This window comes from Procambarus clarkii, chromosome 15 (assembly GCF_040958095.1).
Source record: "Procambarus clarkii isolate CNS0578487 chromosome 15, FALCON_Pclarkii_2.0, whole genome shotgun sequence".
NCBI classification, from domain to species: Eukaryota; Metazoa; Arthropoda; class Malacostraca; order Decapoda; family Cambaridae; genus Procambarus; species Procambarus clarkii.
Window position 1 is genome coordinate 19,290,472 of NC_091164.1, and position 18,504 is coordinate 19,308,975.

The following is an 18,504-nucleotide window of genomic DNA, read 5'->3' on the forward strand; positions in this document are numbered from 1 at the left end:
TGGTCAAGTGGATTAAGGCGTCTTGTACATACCAGTTGCGTTGCACCTGGGAGTATGGGTTCGAGTCACTTCTGGGGTGTGAGTTTTCAGTTGCATATTGTCCTGGGGACCATTCAGGCTTGTTCGCATTTGTGTTCCTCACGTGTGCTCCAAAGAATGAGGTGATTTGGTAAAATGCTATGCCCAAGATTACTATCCGAGTGCCGGCGGTGGGGTGGTTCAAATAGCCTCGGCTATCACCTCATTTTGTCCGGTCGTGATGGTCAAGTGGATTAAGGCGTCTTGTACATACCAGTTGCGTTGCACCTGGGAGTATGGGTTCGAGTCACTTCTGGGGTGTGAGTTTTCAGTTGCATATTGTCCTGGGGACCATTCAGGCTTGTTCGCATTTGTGTTCCTCACGTGTGCCCCAAAGAATGAGGTGATTTGGTAAAATACTATGCCCAAGATTACTATCCGAGTGCCGGCGGAGGGGTGGTTCAAATAGCCTCGGCTATCACCTCATTTTGTCCGGTCGTGATGGTCAAGTGGATTAAGGCGTCTTGTACATACCAGTTGCGTTGCACCTGGGAGTATGGGTTCGAGTCACTTCTGGGGTGTGAGTTTTCAGTTGCATATTGTCCTGCGGACCATTCAGGCTTGTTCGCATTTGTGTTCCTCACGTGTGCCCCAAAGAATGAGGTGATTTGGTAAAATGCTATGCCCAAGATTACTATCCGAGTGCCAGCGGTGGGGTGGTTCAAATAGCCTCGGCTATCACCTCATTTTGTCCGGTCGTGATGGTCAAGTGGATTAAGGCGTATTGTACATACCAGTTGCGTTGCACCTGGGAGTATGGGTTCGAGTCACTTCTGGGGTGTGAGTTTTCAGTTGCATATTGTCCTGGGGACCATTCAGGCTTGTTCGCATTTGTGTTCCTCACGTGTGCCCCAAAGAATGAGGTGATTTGGTAAAATGCTATGCCCAAGATTACTATCCGAGTGCCGGCGGTGGGGTGGTTCAAATAGCCTCGGCTATCACCTCATTTTGTCCGGTCGTGATGGTCAAGTGGATTAAGGCGTCTTGTACATACCAGTTGCGTTGCACCTGGGAGTATGGGTTCGAGTCACTTCTGGGGTGTGAGTTTTCAGTTGCATATTGTCCTGGGGACCATTCAGGCTTGTTCGCATTTGTGTTCCTCACGTGTGCCCCAAAGAATGAGGTGATTTGGTAAAATGCTATGCCCAAGATTACTATCCGAGTGCCGGCGGTGGGGTGGTTCAAATAGCCTCGGCTATCACCTCATTTTGTCCGGTCGTGATGGTCAAGTGGATTAAAGCGTCTTGTACATACCAGTTGCGTTGCACCTGGGAGTATGGGTTCGAGTCACTTCTGGGGTGTGAGTTTTCAGTTGCATATTGTCCTGGGGACCATTCAGGCTTGTTCGCATTTGTGTTCCTCACGTGTGCCCCAAAGAATGAGGTGATTTGGTAAAATGCTATGCCCAAGATTACTATCCGAGTGCCGGCGGTGGGGTGGTTCAAATAGCCTCGGCTATCACCTCATTTTGTCCGGTCGTGATGGTCAAGTGGATTAAGGCGTCTTGTACATACCAGTTGCGTTGCACCTGGGAGTATGGGTTCGAGTCACTTCTGGGGTGTGAGTTTTCAGTTGCATATTGTCCTGGGGACCATTCAGGCTTGTTCGCATTTGTGTTCCTCACTTGTGCCCCAAAGAATGAGGTGATTTGGTAAAATGCTATGCCCAAGATTACTATCCGAGTGCCGGCGGTGGGGTGGTTCAAATAGCCTCGGCTATCACCTCATTTTGTCCGGTCGTGATGGTCAAGTGGATTAAAGCGTCTTGTACATACCAGTTGCGTTGCACCTGGGAGTATGGGTTCGAGTCACTTCTGGGGTGTGAGTTTTCAGTTGCATATTGTCCTGGGGACCATTCAGGCTTGTTCGCATTTGTGTTCCTCACTTGTGCCCCAAAGAATGAGGTGATTTGGTAAAATGCTATGCCCAAGATTACTATCCGAGTGCCGGCGGTGGGGTGGTTCAAATAGCCTCGGCTATCACCTCATTTTGTCCGGTCGTGATGGTCAAGTGGATTAAAGCGTCTTGTACATACCAGTTGCGTTGCACCTGGGAGTATGGGTTCGAGTCACTTCTGGGGTGTGAGTTTTCAGTTGCATATTGTCCTGGGGACCATTCAGGCTTGTTCGCATTTGTGTTCCTCACGTGTGCCCCAAAGAATGAGGTGATTTGGTAAAATGCTATGCCCAAGATTACTATCCGAGTGCCGGCGGTGGGGTGGTTCAAATAGCCTCGGCTATCACCTCATTTTGTCCGGTCGTGATGGTCAAGTGGATTAAGGCGTCTTGTACATACCAGTTGCGTTGCACCTGGGAGTATGGGTTCGAGTCACTTCTGGGGTGTGAGTTTTCAGTTGCATATTGTCCTGGGGACCATTCAGGCTTGTTCGCATTTGTGTTCCTCACGTGTGCTCCAAAGAATGAGGTGATTTGGTAAAATGCTATGCCCAAGATTACTATCCGAGTGCCGGCGGTGGGGTGGTTCAAATAGCCTCGGCTATCACCTCATTTTGTCCGGTCGTGATGGTCAAGTGGATTAAGGCGTCTTGTACATACCAGTTGCGTTGCACCTGGGAGTATGGGTTCGAGTCACTTCTGGGGTGTGAGTTTTCAGTTGCATATTGTCCTGGGGACCATTCAGGCTTGTTCGCATTTGTGTTCCTCACGTGTGCCCTAAAGAATGAGGTGATTTGGTAAAATGCTATGCCCAAGATTACTATCCGAGTGCCAGCGGTGGGGTGGTTCAAATAGCCTCGGCTATCACCTCATTTTGTCCGGTCGTGATGGTCAAGTGGATTAAGGCGTCTTGTACATACCAGTTGCGTTGCACCTGGGAGTATGGGTTCGAGTCACTTCTGGGGTGTGAGTTTTCAGTTGCATATTGTCCTGGGGACCATTCAGGCTTGTTCGCATTTGTGTTCCTCACGTGTGCCCCAAAGAATGAGGTGATTTGGTAAAATGCTATGCCCAAGATTACTATCCGAGTGCCGGCGGTGGGGTGGTTCAAATAGCCTCGGCTATAACCTCATTTTGTCCGGTCGTGATGGTCAAGTGGATTAAGGCGTCTTGTACATACCAGTTGCGTTGCACCTGGGAGTATGGGTTCGAGTCACTTCTGGGGTGTGAGTTTTCAGTTGCATATTGTCCTGGGGACCATTCAGGCTTGTTCGCATTTGTGTTCCTCACGTGTGCCCCAAAGAATGAGGTGATTTGGTAAAATGCTATGCCCAAGATTACTATCCGAGTGCCGGCGGTGGGGTGGTTCAAATAGCCTCGGCTATCACCTCATTTTGTCCGGTCGTGATGGTCAAGTGGATTAAGGCGTCTTGTACATACCAGTTGCGTTGCACCTGGGAGTATGGGTTCGAGTCACTTCTGGGGTGTGAGTTTTCAGTTGCATATTGTCCTGGGGACCATTCAGGCTTGTTCGCATTTGTGTTCCTCACGTGTGCCCCAAAGAATGAGGTGATTTGGTAAAATGCTATGCCCAAGATTACTATCCGAGTGCCGGCGGTGGGGTGGTTCAAATAGCCTCGGCTATCACCTCATTTTGTCCGGTCATGATGGTCAAGTGGATTAAGGCGTCTTGTACATACCAGTTGCGTTGCACCTGGGAGTATGGGTTCGAGTCACTTCTGGGGTGTGAGTTTTCAGTTGCATATTGTCCTGGGGACCATTCAGGCTTGTTCGCATTTGTGTTCCTCACGTGTGCCCCAAAGAATGAGGTGATTTGGTAAAATGCTATGCCCAAGATTACCATCCGAGTGCCGGCGGTGGGGTGGTTCAAATAGCCTCGGCTATCACCTCATTTTGTCCGGTCGTGATGGTCAAGTGGATTAAGGCGTCTTGTACATACCAGTTGCGTTGCACCTGGGAGTATGGGTTCGAGTCACTTCTGGGGTGTGAGTTTTCAGTTGCATATTGTCCTGGGGACCATTCAGGCTTGTTCGCATTTGTGTTCCTCACGTGTGCCCCAAAGAATGAGGTGATTTGGTAAAATGCTATGCCCAAGATTACTATCCGAGTGCCGGCGGTGGGGTGGTTCAAATAGCCTCGGCTATCACCTCATTTTGTCCGGTCGTGATGGTCAAGTGGATTAAGGCGTCTTGTACATACCAGTTGCGTTGCACCTGGGAGTATGGGTTCGAGTCACTTCTGGGGTGTGAGTTTTCAGTTGCATATTGTCCTGGGGACCATTCAGGCTTGTTCGCAATTGTGTTCCTCACGTGTGCCCTAAAGAATGAGGTGATTTGGTAAAATGCTATGCCCAAGATTACTATCCGAGTGCCAGCGGTGGGGTGGTTCAAATAGCCTCGGCTATCACCTCATTTTGTCCGGTCGTGATGGTCAAGTGGATTAAGGCGTATTGTACATACCAGTTGCGTTGCACCTGGGAGTATGGGTTCGAGTCACTTCTGGGGTGTGAGTTTTCAGTTGCATATTGTCCTGGGGACCATTCAGGCTTGTTCGCATTTGTGTTCCTCACGTGTGCCCCAAAGAATGAGGTGATTTGGTAAAATGCTATGCCCAAGATTACTATCCGAGTGCCGGCGGTGGGGTGGTTCAAATAGCCTCGGCTATCACCTCATTTTGTCCGGTCGTGATGGTCAAGTGGATTAAGGCGTCTTGTACATACCAGTTGCGTTGCACCTGGGAGTATGGGTTCGAGTCACTTCTGGGGTGTGAGTTTTCAGTTGCATATTGTCCTGGGGACCATTCAGGCTTGTTCGCATTTGTGTTCCTCACGTGTGCCCCAAAGAATGAGGTGATTTGGTAAAATGCTATGCCCAAGATTACTATCCGAGTGCCGGCGGTGGGGTGGTTCAAATAGCCTCGGCTATCACCTCATTTTGTCCGGTCGTGATGGTCAAGTGGATTAAGGCGTCTTGTACATACCAGTTGCGTTGCACCTGGGAGTATGGGTTCGAGTCACTTCTGGGGTGTGAGTTTTCAGTTGCATATTGTCCTGGGGACCATTCAGGCTTGTTCGCATTTGTGTTCCTCACGTGTGCCCCAAAGAATGAGGTGATTTGGTAAAATGCTATGCCCAAGATTACTATCCGAGTGCCGGCGGTGGGGTGGTTCAAATAGCCTCGGCTATCACCTCATTTTGTCCGGTCGTGATGGTCAAGTGGATTAAGGAGTCTTGTACATACCAGTTGCGTTGCACCTGGGAGTATGGGTTCGAGTCACTTCTGGGGTGTGAGTTTTCAGTTGCATATTGTCCTGGGGACCATTCAGGCTTGTTCGCATATATATATATATATATATATATATATATATATATATATATATATATATATATATATATATATATATATATATATATATATATATTGTGACGGTAAAGTGTTGGAGTCCTCTTGGCACGACTTAAGTTCCCTATTTCACCTGCTGGATCTGCACGGAAAGCTTGGAGCCGAAACATGGTGAAATTAGCAAATAAATGTACAACGAATATACTGTTGTGATATGGTGAATGTCAAAAACAGGACAACGTGGCAACTGGTACCTATCCTGTGGAATCGTTAACAATTAATGTTAATTTCAAGATGGTATATGATTAATAAATCAAGATCGCAGGAAATCTTGTACCCGGTACTCAATGTAAGAGGATAAGGGCAAGAAAATCCTACTAAGTAAGCGAAACTGAGTTTCTAAAACAAATGAAACATTTAATTGCCTCAAAAGTGAATTAGGTAGTCCAAGAATGTAGGCATACCTTGCCGAGTCTCTATAGGACATAAGCAAGTTTTTCCCACTGAAATGAAATATGATACTTACAGAATTAGCGAACTTTTGTGCTCTGAAAAAAAGAAAGCTAATTCCCTACCTAAGTATATATCATCATCTCTGACCGACGTGTAGGGGTGCGAGGTGTCAACTGGTGACGAGAACTGCTGCTGAGGTCCCAATTCAGCAACAAAGTTCGTGCTAGAGGAACTATGGCCCTCTATATCCTCCTACAGTCGGATTGCAGAAGATTAGGTGCTCTTGACCCGGGGACAGACCAAAGTACCAGGGTACCAATATGATGATCTGCCGAAAATATGAGAAATATCCTAGGGACAAAAGGTGGTAAACACGAGTAATAACACGGAGGGAGAGATGACCAATTAAGAGAATGACTGAGGCCTACAGTCACCACGTAATCCAAAGTTGTCTCACACTCACCATATGCTACTCTCGGAATGCACAATACACACAGCACCATATGAAAATAAAATTGAATATTGAAAATAGTGAAAAGCAACTGTACCAAAGCTAAGTACGCTTACAACAAATTTACGTTCTGGTACTAGTACCTGAGTGAAGCTCCTTGGACAGGCCCCCATAAAATGTGACGGTAAAGTGTTGGAGTGTTGATGTTCGGCAGTCCTCCAATGGCAGGTGTCAATGCCTTGTCACACTTACAAAAAAAAAAGAGACTGCTTGCCTGTTTGTCTGTGGTAAGGTAATGGGAAGACACGCAAAACACAAAATATAAACAATGAAAATTTAATTACTTTAGAAAACAAAATATGAACAAAGACAATCCCTTGGCTTACGTAAAATTCAAAACAAGTCAACAAACAAAACAACATGAATAATTACTAGATATGAAAATTTACTCTACAATAAAATAATGTGCAATACAATAATAATCAGGTGCTGAGAATATTGGCTATAGCTGCCACCTCCCTTAGTATACGACAGCCAGGGCTTAGTATACCAGAGAGAGATGTCAACTTCTAAGAGCACAGAAATATTCTGAGGAGGACAGCTTGAGCTGGCCCAGACGTCGACTCAGGTAGGGGGGGCGTGAGTGCAGGTGCAGGTGTGCTGTCGGCGATACACCAGCCAATCAGGAGCAGGCAGGTGGAGAATGGGTAGTTAGCTCGTTGACGACGGGCGGTGAGCCGGCGTGACGGGTGGTGCAGGGTACGCTTTGCTTCCTGGTCAAAACGTTTTGTGCTACTGGTGGACGTATCTTGAATGTAGCATCTTGTACTTGTAAAATGACGTGACTGATATAGGGAAGAGTAGGCTCAATCTCTCTTGAAAGAGATTATCGTCACAACCCTCCCTCGAAGCCTACGGTTCGGGAAGAAGTTACGTCTTCATGTGGTAGAGTGATAGGTGGAGCTGCCTCTACTTCATAGACTCTGGAGAGGGCGCCGGCTATAATGTTGTCAGAACCCTTGATGTAGAAGATCTCCAGGTTGAATTTCTGCAGATATCAAGCCCATTGTAGAAGCCGTCGATTGTTGAATTGGGCTTGCTGCAGGAAGTGTAGGGTGTTGTGGTCCGTGTAGATGGTGGTAGACCGAGCACTTTTCAGGTATTGTGTGAAGTGCTGCAAGTTCAGGACGATGAGTAGCTCCCTGTCTATTGTGCTGTAGTTCCTTGTAGCTGTGGTCGCTAACAGGTATATTCTCCTCGCCTCGTTGTTGCATTAGGTCACCTCCGAAGCCGGTACCACTGGCGTCGACAAGGAGGATGAAAGGCTTCGTGATATCTGGCGAGGTGAGAATAGGATTAGAATATGGCAAAGGAGCACTATTATGGTCCTGAAAATGGTTATGAAGATCAGGGAGGATTTCCGAATTGGAAAGCGCTGACTCAGTGTCAGTGCTTTCGGGAGGAGAAGCAGGGAAGGTCTCACTGTGGATGTATGGACCTTTAAAGATAGAATAATGCTACTAACACAGTGGGAGGAGTACCGTTATATAGCTTCAGGAGGTTGACGTGGCACAACTGGGTCTTCCGCCGCCTATATGGAGTCTCTAGAACGTAGTTGTGGTTGTTTCTGCACTCCTTGATGCGGTAGGGTCCTGAAAACCTGTTTTGCAAGGGAGAACCTGGGATAGGGAAATAGGCCAACACGAAGTCTCCCAGTTTAAATTTCCTTACTTTGCTGTTCTGGTCGTAATGAGTCTTCATCCTCTCCTGGGCTTTCAATAGATTATCCTTAGCAAAGTTATGCACCCTCTCTAGAATGTGTTGTAGGTTTTGAAGAAACTGGGGCACATTCTGATGCTCACTGAAGGTGGCATCATGTAGAGAGTCTTTAAAAGCTTTGAGAGGAGTACGGCACTTACGTCCGTAGAGCATCTCATAAGGAGATACTCCTAGAGACTCATTGGGAAGACTTCTAAAAATACACATAATGAGGTCAAGTTGTTTATCCCAATCCTTAGAGGTCTCATTGCAAAACTTCTTCAGGAGTGCTTTAATAGTCTGATGACTACGCTCAAGAGAACCCTGTGAAGCAGGATGATAGGGGCTGGACAATACCTGTTTGATGTTGAACTCTTCCAGTGTCCTCTTGAAGAGATCACTGGTGACGTTGGTGCCACAGTCACTCTGAACCTCCCTTGGAAATCCAAACTGGGTGAAGATCTTCAATAAGTGTTTCACCACAGTAGCAGCCGTAATGTTCTTTACTGGAACTGCTATGGGGAATCTGGTAGTAGGACACAGGATGGTTAGTATATAGGCATTGCCAGAACTGGTCCGAGGTAAAGGACCAACACAGTCTATAATAAGTCTTTGGAAAGGTTCCGCAGGCACCTGGATGGGTGTCAGTGGTGCTCTGGGGATAGAGATGTTCGGTTTACCTGCCATCTGACATGTATGACACTGTTTGACGCTATTTACCATACCTGGCCAGTGGTAGTCTTTACGGATTCCGTGGTAGGTTTTGTTAAAACCGTATTGCGAAAGTGCTCCGTGGGCCAAGTGTAGAATAGTGGGCCGCAGGCTGGTAGGAATCACTAGTTGTTCGAAGTTGGCCCAATCGTCCTCCTCCTTCAGTTTACTGGGTCTGTATCTGCGGTAGAGCAACTCGTTCTCTAGAAAGATCCCAGGTATACTGTCAGGTTGAGTCTCAGCCTGGAAGAATAATGGTGTCAAGGTAAGATCTTCCCTCTGTAACTTACGGAACTCCAACGTGGTAAGATTCAGGGGTAGTTTCTGAGGGTCTTGAGGGACAGCGGTAGCAGTAGAGTCAGCCGGCTGTGGTCGTGCAGCTTGTGCACGGGTGGTCACTAAAACCGGAGGAGAAACTTCATCACTCTCTTGAACCTTTGCTAGAACATACTCAAAGATGGGATTATCCATTACAGAGGTACACACCTGGGGTTTGTCCATGACGATCAGGTTGGTCGGTTGCAGGTCTTCTGCCAAGTCGTTGCCCAGGAGAAGTTGCACTCCAGGCATGGGAAAAGGCTTTTCCCTGATGGCGACTTGGACTTCACCGGTCACGAAGGGACAATCCAGGTGGACTCTGGTGAGTGGATAAGGAGTGGTAGCAGTGAGGTCAGTGATGAAAACGGTTTCCCCGGTGTAGGCGATATTGGGCACAGCTGATTTCAAAATGATTGATTGAAGAGCCGCTGTGTCCCTCAAGATCTTCAGTTTGAAACGTCCTTCCGGATCTGAACCGTTGGTAGAGACAGTTCCAGGATACAGGTGTTTACTGAAGAGAGAAAGATCATTAACATGAACACCAACATTCATCACAGGCTTACCGGACTTAGGAGGAGTCTGTTTGGGTTTAGTGGATTCAGTATTACCTTCGTATTGAGACTTACCACATTTATCTATGGTATGTCCATAGAGTCTACAATACTTACAGTACAATTGCGAGCTAGCTTGATCGGTACTCACTTTCTCGTAACTGTAAGGAGACTTCTTACTGGAAGGTGGTTCTGGTGTCAGCCGGTGGATGAGGCTGTAAGTGTCAGCCGACTTAGCACATTTTAGGTAGTCGGTCTCCTCTTTATCTGCTAAATATAAACGCACAGGAGGAGGCACACACCTCAAGAATTCTTCAACTAGCATGAGGTTGACGAGTTCTGCAAAGGTAGAGACATGTGCTGCTTCCAGCCATTTCATAAAATATCTCCTTTTGGTATTAGCAAATTCTAGAAAGATGGTACTTGCCTTTAGGTGGTCACGGAATTTTCGTCGGTAGCTTTCGGTGGAGGTAGGCGTCCAACACTGCTTGTTTCAGGGTCTGGTAGTCATTCTCAGTCGCCAAAGTACTGAGAGTAACTGCAGCTCTACCTGTGAGATGTACTCTGAGAAGGGTAGCCCATTGATCGGCAGGCCAGCTAAGTTGGTTAGCAAGTGTCTCGAAGGTGGTAAAAAATACGTTGACCTCTGTCTCTACGAATGGTGGCATTAACTTACTTGCATGGGAGATATTGAAACTTACTGGAAGACTGGCGGAAGCTTGCTGGCGTTGAGTGAGGTGTGTAGTTTCCAACGCGAGTTCTTGTTGACGACATTCTATAACCATAGCTGCTTGTTGTTTGTCATGCTCGCGTTGTATCTCCAGGTGGCGTTGTTTTGCTTCAAGCTGTACTCGCTCACGCTCACGGAGTATTTCAATCTCACGTTCTTGTTCTTCTTTCCTGATTGCAGTTTCCTCTTTCCTCAAGGCGGCTTTCCGTTCTTTTATTTGTAGGGCTTCTTTTGCCAGGGTCGCTTCTCGTTCCTTTTCTTCCTTTCGTATTGCAGCTGCTTCCCTTTGTTGCTCTCGCTCGATCTTGGCAAGTTCTAGTTTGAGTTTCATAGTTGCCAAATAAGGTTTATCTGCAATAGAGTAAGTTTCGTGAGTTTCAGAGTCAATTTTACCTTCCTCTAAGAGATGATCCAGTAACAGGTTATGCAGTTCATTTTTGTTGGCTCCATGGGGAACATCTAGTTGATACTCATGTGCAAGAGTTTGTAATTTGGTCCTCTTGGCACGACTTAAGTTCCCTATTTCACCTGCTGGATCTGCACGGAAAGCTTGGACACGAAACATGGTGAAATTAGCAAATAAATGTACAACGAATATACTGTTGTGATATGGTGAATGTCAGAAACAGGACAACGTGGCAACTGGTACCTATCCTGTGGAATCGTTAACAATTAATGTTAATTTCAAGATGGTATATGATTAATTAATCAAGATCGCAGGAAATCCTGTACCCGGTACTCAATGTAAGAGGATAAGGGCAAGAAAATCCTACTAAGTAAGCGAAACTGAGTTTCTAAAACAAATGAAACATTTAATTGCCTCAAAAGTGAATTAGGTAGTCCAAGAATGTAGGCATACCTTGCCGAGTCTCTATAGGACATAAGCAAGTTTTTCCCACTGAAATGAAATATGATACTTACAGAATTAGCGAACTTTTGTGCTCTGAAAAAAAGAAAGCTAATTCCCTACCTAAGTAAATATCATCATCTCTGACCGACGTGTAGGGGTGCGAGGTGTCACCTGGTGACGAGAACTGCTGCTGAGGTCCCAATTCAGCAACAAAGTTTGTGCTAGAGGAACTATGGCCCTCTTTATCCTCCTACAGTCGGATTGCAGAAGATTAGGTGAGTAGTATATTCTGAGCCAGATAGGCGCACTTAACAAACAATGGGGGGTACTTATCATACAATGGAATCAGAGGCGGGGAGCCAGATAGGCCCACTTATCGGACAAAAGGAATCAGAAGCGGGGTGACAGATAGACCCACCTCAAATTGTAGTCTACGGTGTGCCCCCACCACATGTCACTTACACTGTGTCATCTCCGTTTAAACACTACACTCATTATAAATATATAGGACTAATTAAGGATATATATATATTCGAACAAGTCTGAATGGCCCCTCCCTTATATGGGAGTATTTAAGGAGTATTAAATTATAAATCCTCCCCCTCCCCCAAAGGTTAAAAAAAACATCAAATAATTTATTAAATGCTTTATTAGGTAAAAACTACAAAATGTATAAGTAATTATGTTAGTTAATAATTGTAGTTTACAGAGTGCTCTTGCCATATTTCACTTACTACAGCTCTACCCCTCCCCTCCCTATCCCACACCCCCATCCTCGTCTGAGTAGAATTGTGACGATTCCTCATCAGTGAAGAGTGGGGGAAGGTCTTGAGCCCCATCCCCCCCCTCTCTTGGGGGGGTGGGGTGAGTTGGGTGGACACCTTTTGGCTGAGTTTCCTCCTCTCTCTCATCGGAAGTGTTCTGGAAAGAGATGGGGGAAATAATTTATAGTGATTAAAGGTTTTTTATATAATTATATATTTTATTAGAAAAATATTATATTTTTCTCTAAGAACAACTAGTACATACCTCTTCCCCTGCAGGAGCGGCCTTGTGTCCTCTACAGCAGGCGTCGTCAATTAGACTACGTAACAGCATCTTGTTTGGGGCAGACCCCCCACGTAGAATTACTACTCTACAAATGTGGACGGGTCCCAAGAACTGCACTGGAGAAAAACATAAGAGGTGAAATAGAGGATATACAAACTTTTTTTTTTATTGAGGGAAATAAAACATAAAATAAATCTATTAGCAGAAAGATAGGGTAATACTAACCAGGTCCTTCAAGGACTTCAATCTTCCCCGCAGGTGTTTTTTGAGAGACACCTCCCATTTCGTAGGAGGAAGACAGTCTTCTGAGGGGGGTGGGTGGGGGAGAGGGGTTTTTATAGGAGGCTACACCCCTTGTTAGGTAGGTTGCCTAGCTAACAAAAATATTCTCTACACCACCTATAAGAACCAACCCCTATACCTCTACAAAATGTCCTAACACAATGATGTTTCATAGGAAAATATCGTCTTGCATAAGCAAGGGCTCGTTTATCATTTAATTTTAAAGTAATGCTTGAAAATACATTATGTAAGTAGTGTACTGTTGAAGGCAACCCCAGGTGGCTCACCCTATGAACGAACATGACGCAATACAGTCCACAGGCGAGAGTAAAATCACTCTGGAGTCTGTAGCGCATTCCAAACACCTTTCTTATTTTGTTAGTTTTAATAAATCCTTGAAAATGACGTCCGTAAGTAACTGGCGATATTGCATAACTATCAAAAAAAAACATCCGATGATTAACTTTATCAACATAAATTCCTACCCAATGTCCCATAGTGATTCTGCTATTTGAAGGTAAAATATTAGTTATGAAAACAATAGGTTTTCTTGAAGATATATTTAAATGTTCTATCTCATCAGCATTATAACAACCTAGGTAGAGTGTTCGATCCCCTAGATTATTTTTTAAATTAATATTTATATCATAACAATTCATTATGTTTTTTTACGCTCGCACGTCACACAGAACAGTTCTCTGCCCATCGATGGATAGTACCCCGGTCGTTTCCCCAAACAGTAAAACCAGCCTGTTATATGTAACACCCCCACCAAATTCAAGCTCCATACGCAAGTTGCCAGATTTCTCCACAGGGAGGGAATCTTTTGTTTGAATGGTGGTTAAGTCAAAGGCGAATATTGATCTTCCCTTATTAAAAGAGTCATAGGCCAGTAGTGAATCACGCTCTAAGCCTAATGTCTTCAAAGTTTCATAATAAAGGCGGGAATAATGGTTATCGAAATCGCCACCAATTCGGTAAATTGCATTATTGTTCAAATACATAGCAATACTTTTCAGCTTTGCATTTTCAAAATATAATCCATTACCTTGGTGAAGACCGGCGAAATAATTCATTGGAACGATTATCATGTATATCTTGTGTGGAATTACTTGCGCCCATGGTTGATCAATTAAGAGACTAGTTTGATTCCCTGCTAGAACATATGTTTTAGAAATGGTTCTATTGAAAGTATAGGTTATGGGGTCGGGGGATGCTAACAGTGAGCTGTTTAAGGCCAGGTAAGCACTTGGGTAGGGGAACACCCGCGTCACCCATAACTTAGCATAATCCATATGCAGGCGATACTTAGAGCCATCGTCCACGCTTGTATTTAGGACCCAGGCATGGGGGGAGAGCTCCAATCTTAGTCGCATATCTATATTATCTAATATGTATTGGTCTAGGGATGATATATCCAATAGGAGGGGGAAACACATCGACAAACCTTTACTTTTTAAATCACCCATAAATTTTTTATCCTTGGCGGTTGCTCCAGTAAAATAAGTATTTGTAAACTCATTAGTGATTATACCGTCGTCATCTCTCCAGTCCCTACGAAAGCCTCCAATTCTCCCCAAGGAAGACATTTTTGATGGAGGCATGGAGGTAATTAATTTAATAAACGACCAATAATTAAAATTAGTATTTGTTTCAACTACCTGCTCTCCTAAAAACACCTGAACACCTTTAAACATGGTATTTGACAACCCATTCACAAATTCCACATGGTCATCCTCTTCCAATTTTGTGGTATCGTCATCTTTCGTTAAAGATACCTTAAAATCTATAACAATATTAGCTAGATCTAAGAAGGCGCCCTGGGTTCCAGGGATGCGGAATTCTAAGTAATTATCCCGCAAACGTTGATTAATGGGGAGGTTGACAGGTAGAACGTCTATTTGCTGCGTAGAGGCAATTGAACTCTCCACATTACGTATTCTGTTACTTCTAGGAAATTGGTCAATAATACTGGAACTATAATATTCTAGTGGTATTTTGACCCCAGCTCCGCTAGGCTCCCCCATGATCCCTCCGAAAGTTGAAGTATGACTGCTTACGTTAGCGAAAACACATCATTTTTATACCCAAGGCCTCGTTTACATTTTTTATTTTTATTTTTTCGCCTAGAGAGTCTTTTAATTTTACCTCCCATTACCAATTTCTTTCCCACACTCTTAAGAGCATCAATACCGTGAGTTCTCAGAGCACTTTTTACATCCCGTTTACCACTGCTTAAATCACCAAGGACATTTTTCCCCAAATCGATGGCGCTAGGTGTTACAGCTTTCATGAAAAATGGTATGGCCCGTCGAGCAATACCAGCCAAGGTCCCAAAGAAACCTCCACCAGATCTGAGATAAGGCGCTTGGAATGTGCGTATGTCATTCATCGCCCCCCCTCTCATCCCATGTCTCCTAGGGGGAGGTGCGAATATCTCCCCGAACTCCCCCTGGGAGGGTGGGTGGAACGGTATTCGCATTCTGAGGTCTCTTCCTATAATAACCTAAGTCGAGGCTAAACACTTCTTTATATATATGTTGCTATACCTTAGGGCGGATATGTAAGACCGCCGTAACCGACCTCCCATCTTCAAAACTAACCATTCGACCAAACTGATCTGTTATTTTAATGCTAACTTTCTCCAACGTGTTAGTGTTTAATGTTTTGTACACTAGAGGGTGAGCCCCTCTAGAATATGAGTCATGATAATTGATTGCATCTAAGATATTTACAATCTGCCCTCCGTATCGTTCAGGCTCGATGACGTCACTATAAATGAGTAAATAGTCACAACCCCCGTCAATGTCTGGGGGCGATAAGGCCACAGTCTTGGAGGCTGACGTAATGTCATCTGTTTTTGCTCGATAAATGGTGTATTTGCGACTGCTGTCAAAACCAAGTACATTAGCTATTCTGTGTTTAAATTGAAAGCTGAGAGAATTTAATGAGCCAGTACTTCCACTGTTAAGAGTTGAAGCTAGTAATACCCTCTCTACAGATTGGTCATAGGTGAGGATTGGTTCTTTATCTGAGAAGTATATTTTGAAATCATCCCTAAAGCTAAGCTGCATGTCGGTTGTTATTTGTCGACTAACCACGTCTGTAATGAATTTGATGTTTCTTGATAATATGTTGGTTTTTGGGTGGAAGGTGTATATGAGGTGTTCTGGACTCTTAGAAAGAGTTCCACGTTTAAAAGTGGCATAGATATCTATACCAGAGTCCTCCTCATCTTTTATGATGGCATTAATTCGCCTGGGGAGGAGTAAAGACTAAAGCTGTTGACTAAAGCCACTTCATGTTTAATGGAAGGGTTTAAATGTAGTGTTGGGATGGTGTTTGTAAATGCTGAACTCGTGTTGTTGTAAATATCTCCTTGATCGAGACTGGTAAGATATATGTAATGTTCTTCCCCCATTGTCCCGTTATGTACTGAAAGGCCAATATACAGGGGATGGGTTTTTGTAAGAAGGGAGAAAATAAACAACATAACTTATATTTTATTTTATTAAACTACTTAAAGAACTACAACAGGTGAAGATTCCCACACATTTTTTAAGAATAGTGATTAACCACTCCCCCCTCGCTACTACTACTGCTGGCTGCTGCTACCTCCACTGCTGCTTCCGCCGGGGCTACTGTAGCTGCCACTACCTCATCTTCTTTACTGGAGTGGTGGTTACAGCTTTCGTTGTTTTTTCGGGGGGGAGGATAACAGGAATATTTCCTGCGACTCTCCATCGAGGATGGAGTCGATACGGCGATTCGCCCCCGTTTCAAAGTCGAGGAGTGGCTCAATCCTCCGTTTAACTGAGGTTGACGTTGTAGGGGGCGGTGGAGAGGTGGCGGTGGAGGTGGAGCCGTATTCCTGAGAGTGTTTCTTCTTCCTGGGTGTGGCTGGCGGTGCTGGAGGAGTAGAACGAGAAGAGGTTCTTGGTGTGGTACCACCCTCTCCCACCACGGCGTCGAGCGTTATAGTAAGATTATCAGCACTTGGGTCGTCGAACGGGAGGGGTGCCACTGATGGGGTAACAGCGGCAGGTCGTTTGAGGATTACTAATTCTTTGTTGACTTTGGCGAGTTCTTGATGAAGAGACAGCAGCATGGGTCCAATGTCCTTGTGCCAGTTGACCATACCGTCGCGGGAAGCCCCTAAGCCGTAGGGTACCACTAGTCGAGTCATGGATGGGGTTGCCGCCATTAAATTGCCCACCTTTGTTAGGCTCATCTTGAGCCAGTATCTCCTATTCTTGGCGGTATCCAGGGTGACATTAGTGACGTAGTGAGTGTCGGCGGAAGTCTGCACTTGTTCCTGGGCTATTGGGTTTGACTCGAAGGGGGCTCCTGCCCCGAATGCAGAAATCAACCCCACAAAAGTGGGCCTGAAGTAAAGGACGGGCTCCTCTATGAGATCTTGTCCGTCGGAGGGGAGAGGGGCTATCTTCACAACAATGTCCCCCGGGGTAGACCGACAACGAATTATTGCCCTATTGGCATTACCCAGTCCTTCACGTTCCACACGGGCGTAGGAGAACGTCTTCCAGATGACGGAAGCCAGTCCATAGGGTCGCACAACAGCAGCAGCCAGATCGTAGATGATGACGTCCCCCACCCCAAAGGCGTGGGAGTCAGTGATATCGTCGCTGACGGTCTTGATACAAGCCAGAGACATGGTGAGAGGGCGGGTGCTGGGGAGCTCGTCGTCGTCAACTGTAGTATAGTGTTCCAGGAGCGGCGGTGGGCGACCTTTAAATACACCTGTGACCCACCTGGGGGGAGAGGGGTGAAGGGGTGTGGGGTAGAGATCACCTTATGTGCCCATAGACACTCCGCCCAGACTCAAAGGCTGTAATCATATCACGATGTTGGAAGGTTAATTTTTCCATCTGCCAAATCTCTGTCTGGATCTCCTGAGATGAATACTCTTCATACCTTTTCACCGTTTCTCCAAATGACTTAAAAAACCGTTCTGGGGGAGCACTCAACACAAGACGGTCATAACAATCCCATAAGGCATATATCAATCTACTTTTGTGTTCGACAAACTTGTAGTAACGTTGAGTAGCAACCAAACGCTTCAATAGGGGAGATTTTTCTCCCTCCTCTACTGCTGCAGGTGGGGTAGAAGCTCTCTCCATGGTGGATACACAACTGAATATAAAGTCGTTTAAGATGTGCTTCATATAGGTTTTTTTTTCAATACGGTTCCCAATGGGGCCTCCTATGGATACCCCTACCCCCTTTTAACTGTGATCTGGCGCGAGAATTACGTATAAAGGATGGGTCTACACCGGCCACCTTCAGTAAAATCCTTACATCTGCCTTGTCACCCGTCCTAAATTGCCCCTTAGTAAAGGCTATAGTTTTAATTATATCTAAAATATTTAAATTTTGCACAGGCTTTAATAAATTCCCGCGACTATCCCATACCACCTGTTGACTGTTTTGTTCAAACATGTTCAATAATGTTTTGACGTGGGGAATTTCCCCTATTTTAAAATACACATTTATTAAGTTGTCCAGACTTGGGTTTTGGGGTGTGGTGGTGGTGGCTTTGTGGCGAGAGGGCCCAGCAACAGCTACCCGCATCTCAGGCGGTAGAATGGAATGTATCCTTTTTTTTATTTGTCTTTTTAAAGGGCGACGGTCGCACCTGTCCCGCGTTTTTTGTTGAAAGAAGCCCGCGGCGGCGGGCACCTGCGCGGCGGCCGGCGCTGCGGGGGGGCGGGCAATATCTTTTAAAGGTTGTCTGACCAGTCCCCCCTGTCTGGTAGGGCTATATCGTTCAAAGGAGCTACCGTGGCAACACCGTCCACAAGTTGTTGTTGCTGGAGGGGGTGTGGGGGGAGTGTCCACTCCCCCCACGCCATCATCACCACCGCTAGAGTCACAGCCAAGGTGCTTACAGCCGCCACCAACATTATTAGCCGAATTGTCCCATTTGCTTTCGTTTTTTAAAGAGAAGGACTTATTTCCACCTCTACCACTGGTGGAAGAGGGTGGAGCCACCTCA

The 18,504-nt window shown here is 45.5% G+C and overlaps 1 protein-coding gene across 3 annotated transcripts; it reads right to left on the bottom strand.

Annotated features, from left to right (window-relative positions):
- Positions 1 to 11,464: 11,464 nt before the first annotated feature.
- LOC138365107 (uncharacterized) lies at positions 11,465 to 14,714 on the bottom strand. Of its 3 annotated transcripts, none has more exons than XR_011228650.1 (3): positions 12,432 to 14,714; positions 12,186 to 12,317; positions 11,465 to 12,077 (listed from the first exon to the last, which is right to left on the bottom strand). XR_011228650.1 is itself a non-coding variant. In XM_069325220.1 (3 exons), the coding sequence occupies exons 1-3, from the start codon at positions 12,487 to 12,489 to the stop codon at positions 11,913 to 11,915; spliced, it is 360 nt and encodes a 119-aa protein (XP_069181321.1). In that variant the 5' UTR covers positions 12,490 to 12,528; the 3' UTR covers positions 11,498 to 11,912. The 3 variants fall into 3 exon arrangements, 1 of the variants encoding a protein (XP_069181321.1); XR_011228649.1 differs by having other exon boundaries at positions 11,470 to 12,077; positions 12,186 to 12,322; XM_069325220.1 differs by having other exon boundaries at positions 11,498 to 12,077; positions 12,186 to 12,322; positions 12,432 to 12,528.
- Between the last annotated feature and the right edge of the window lie 3,790 nt (positions 14,715 to 18,504).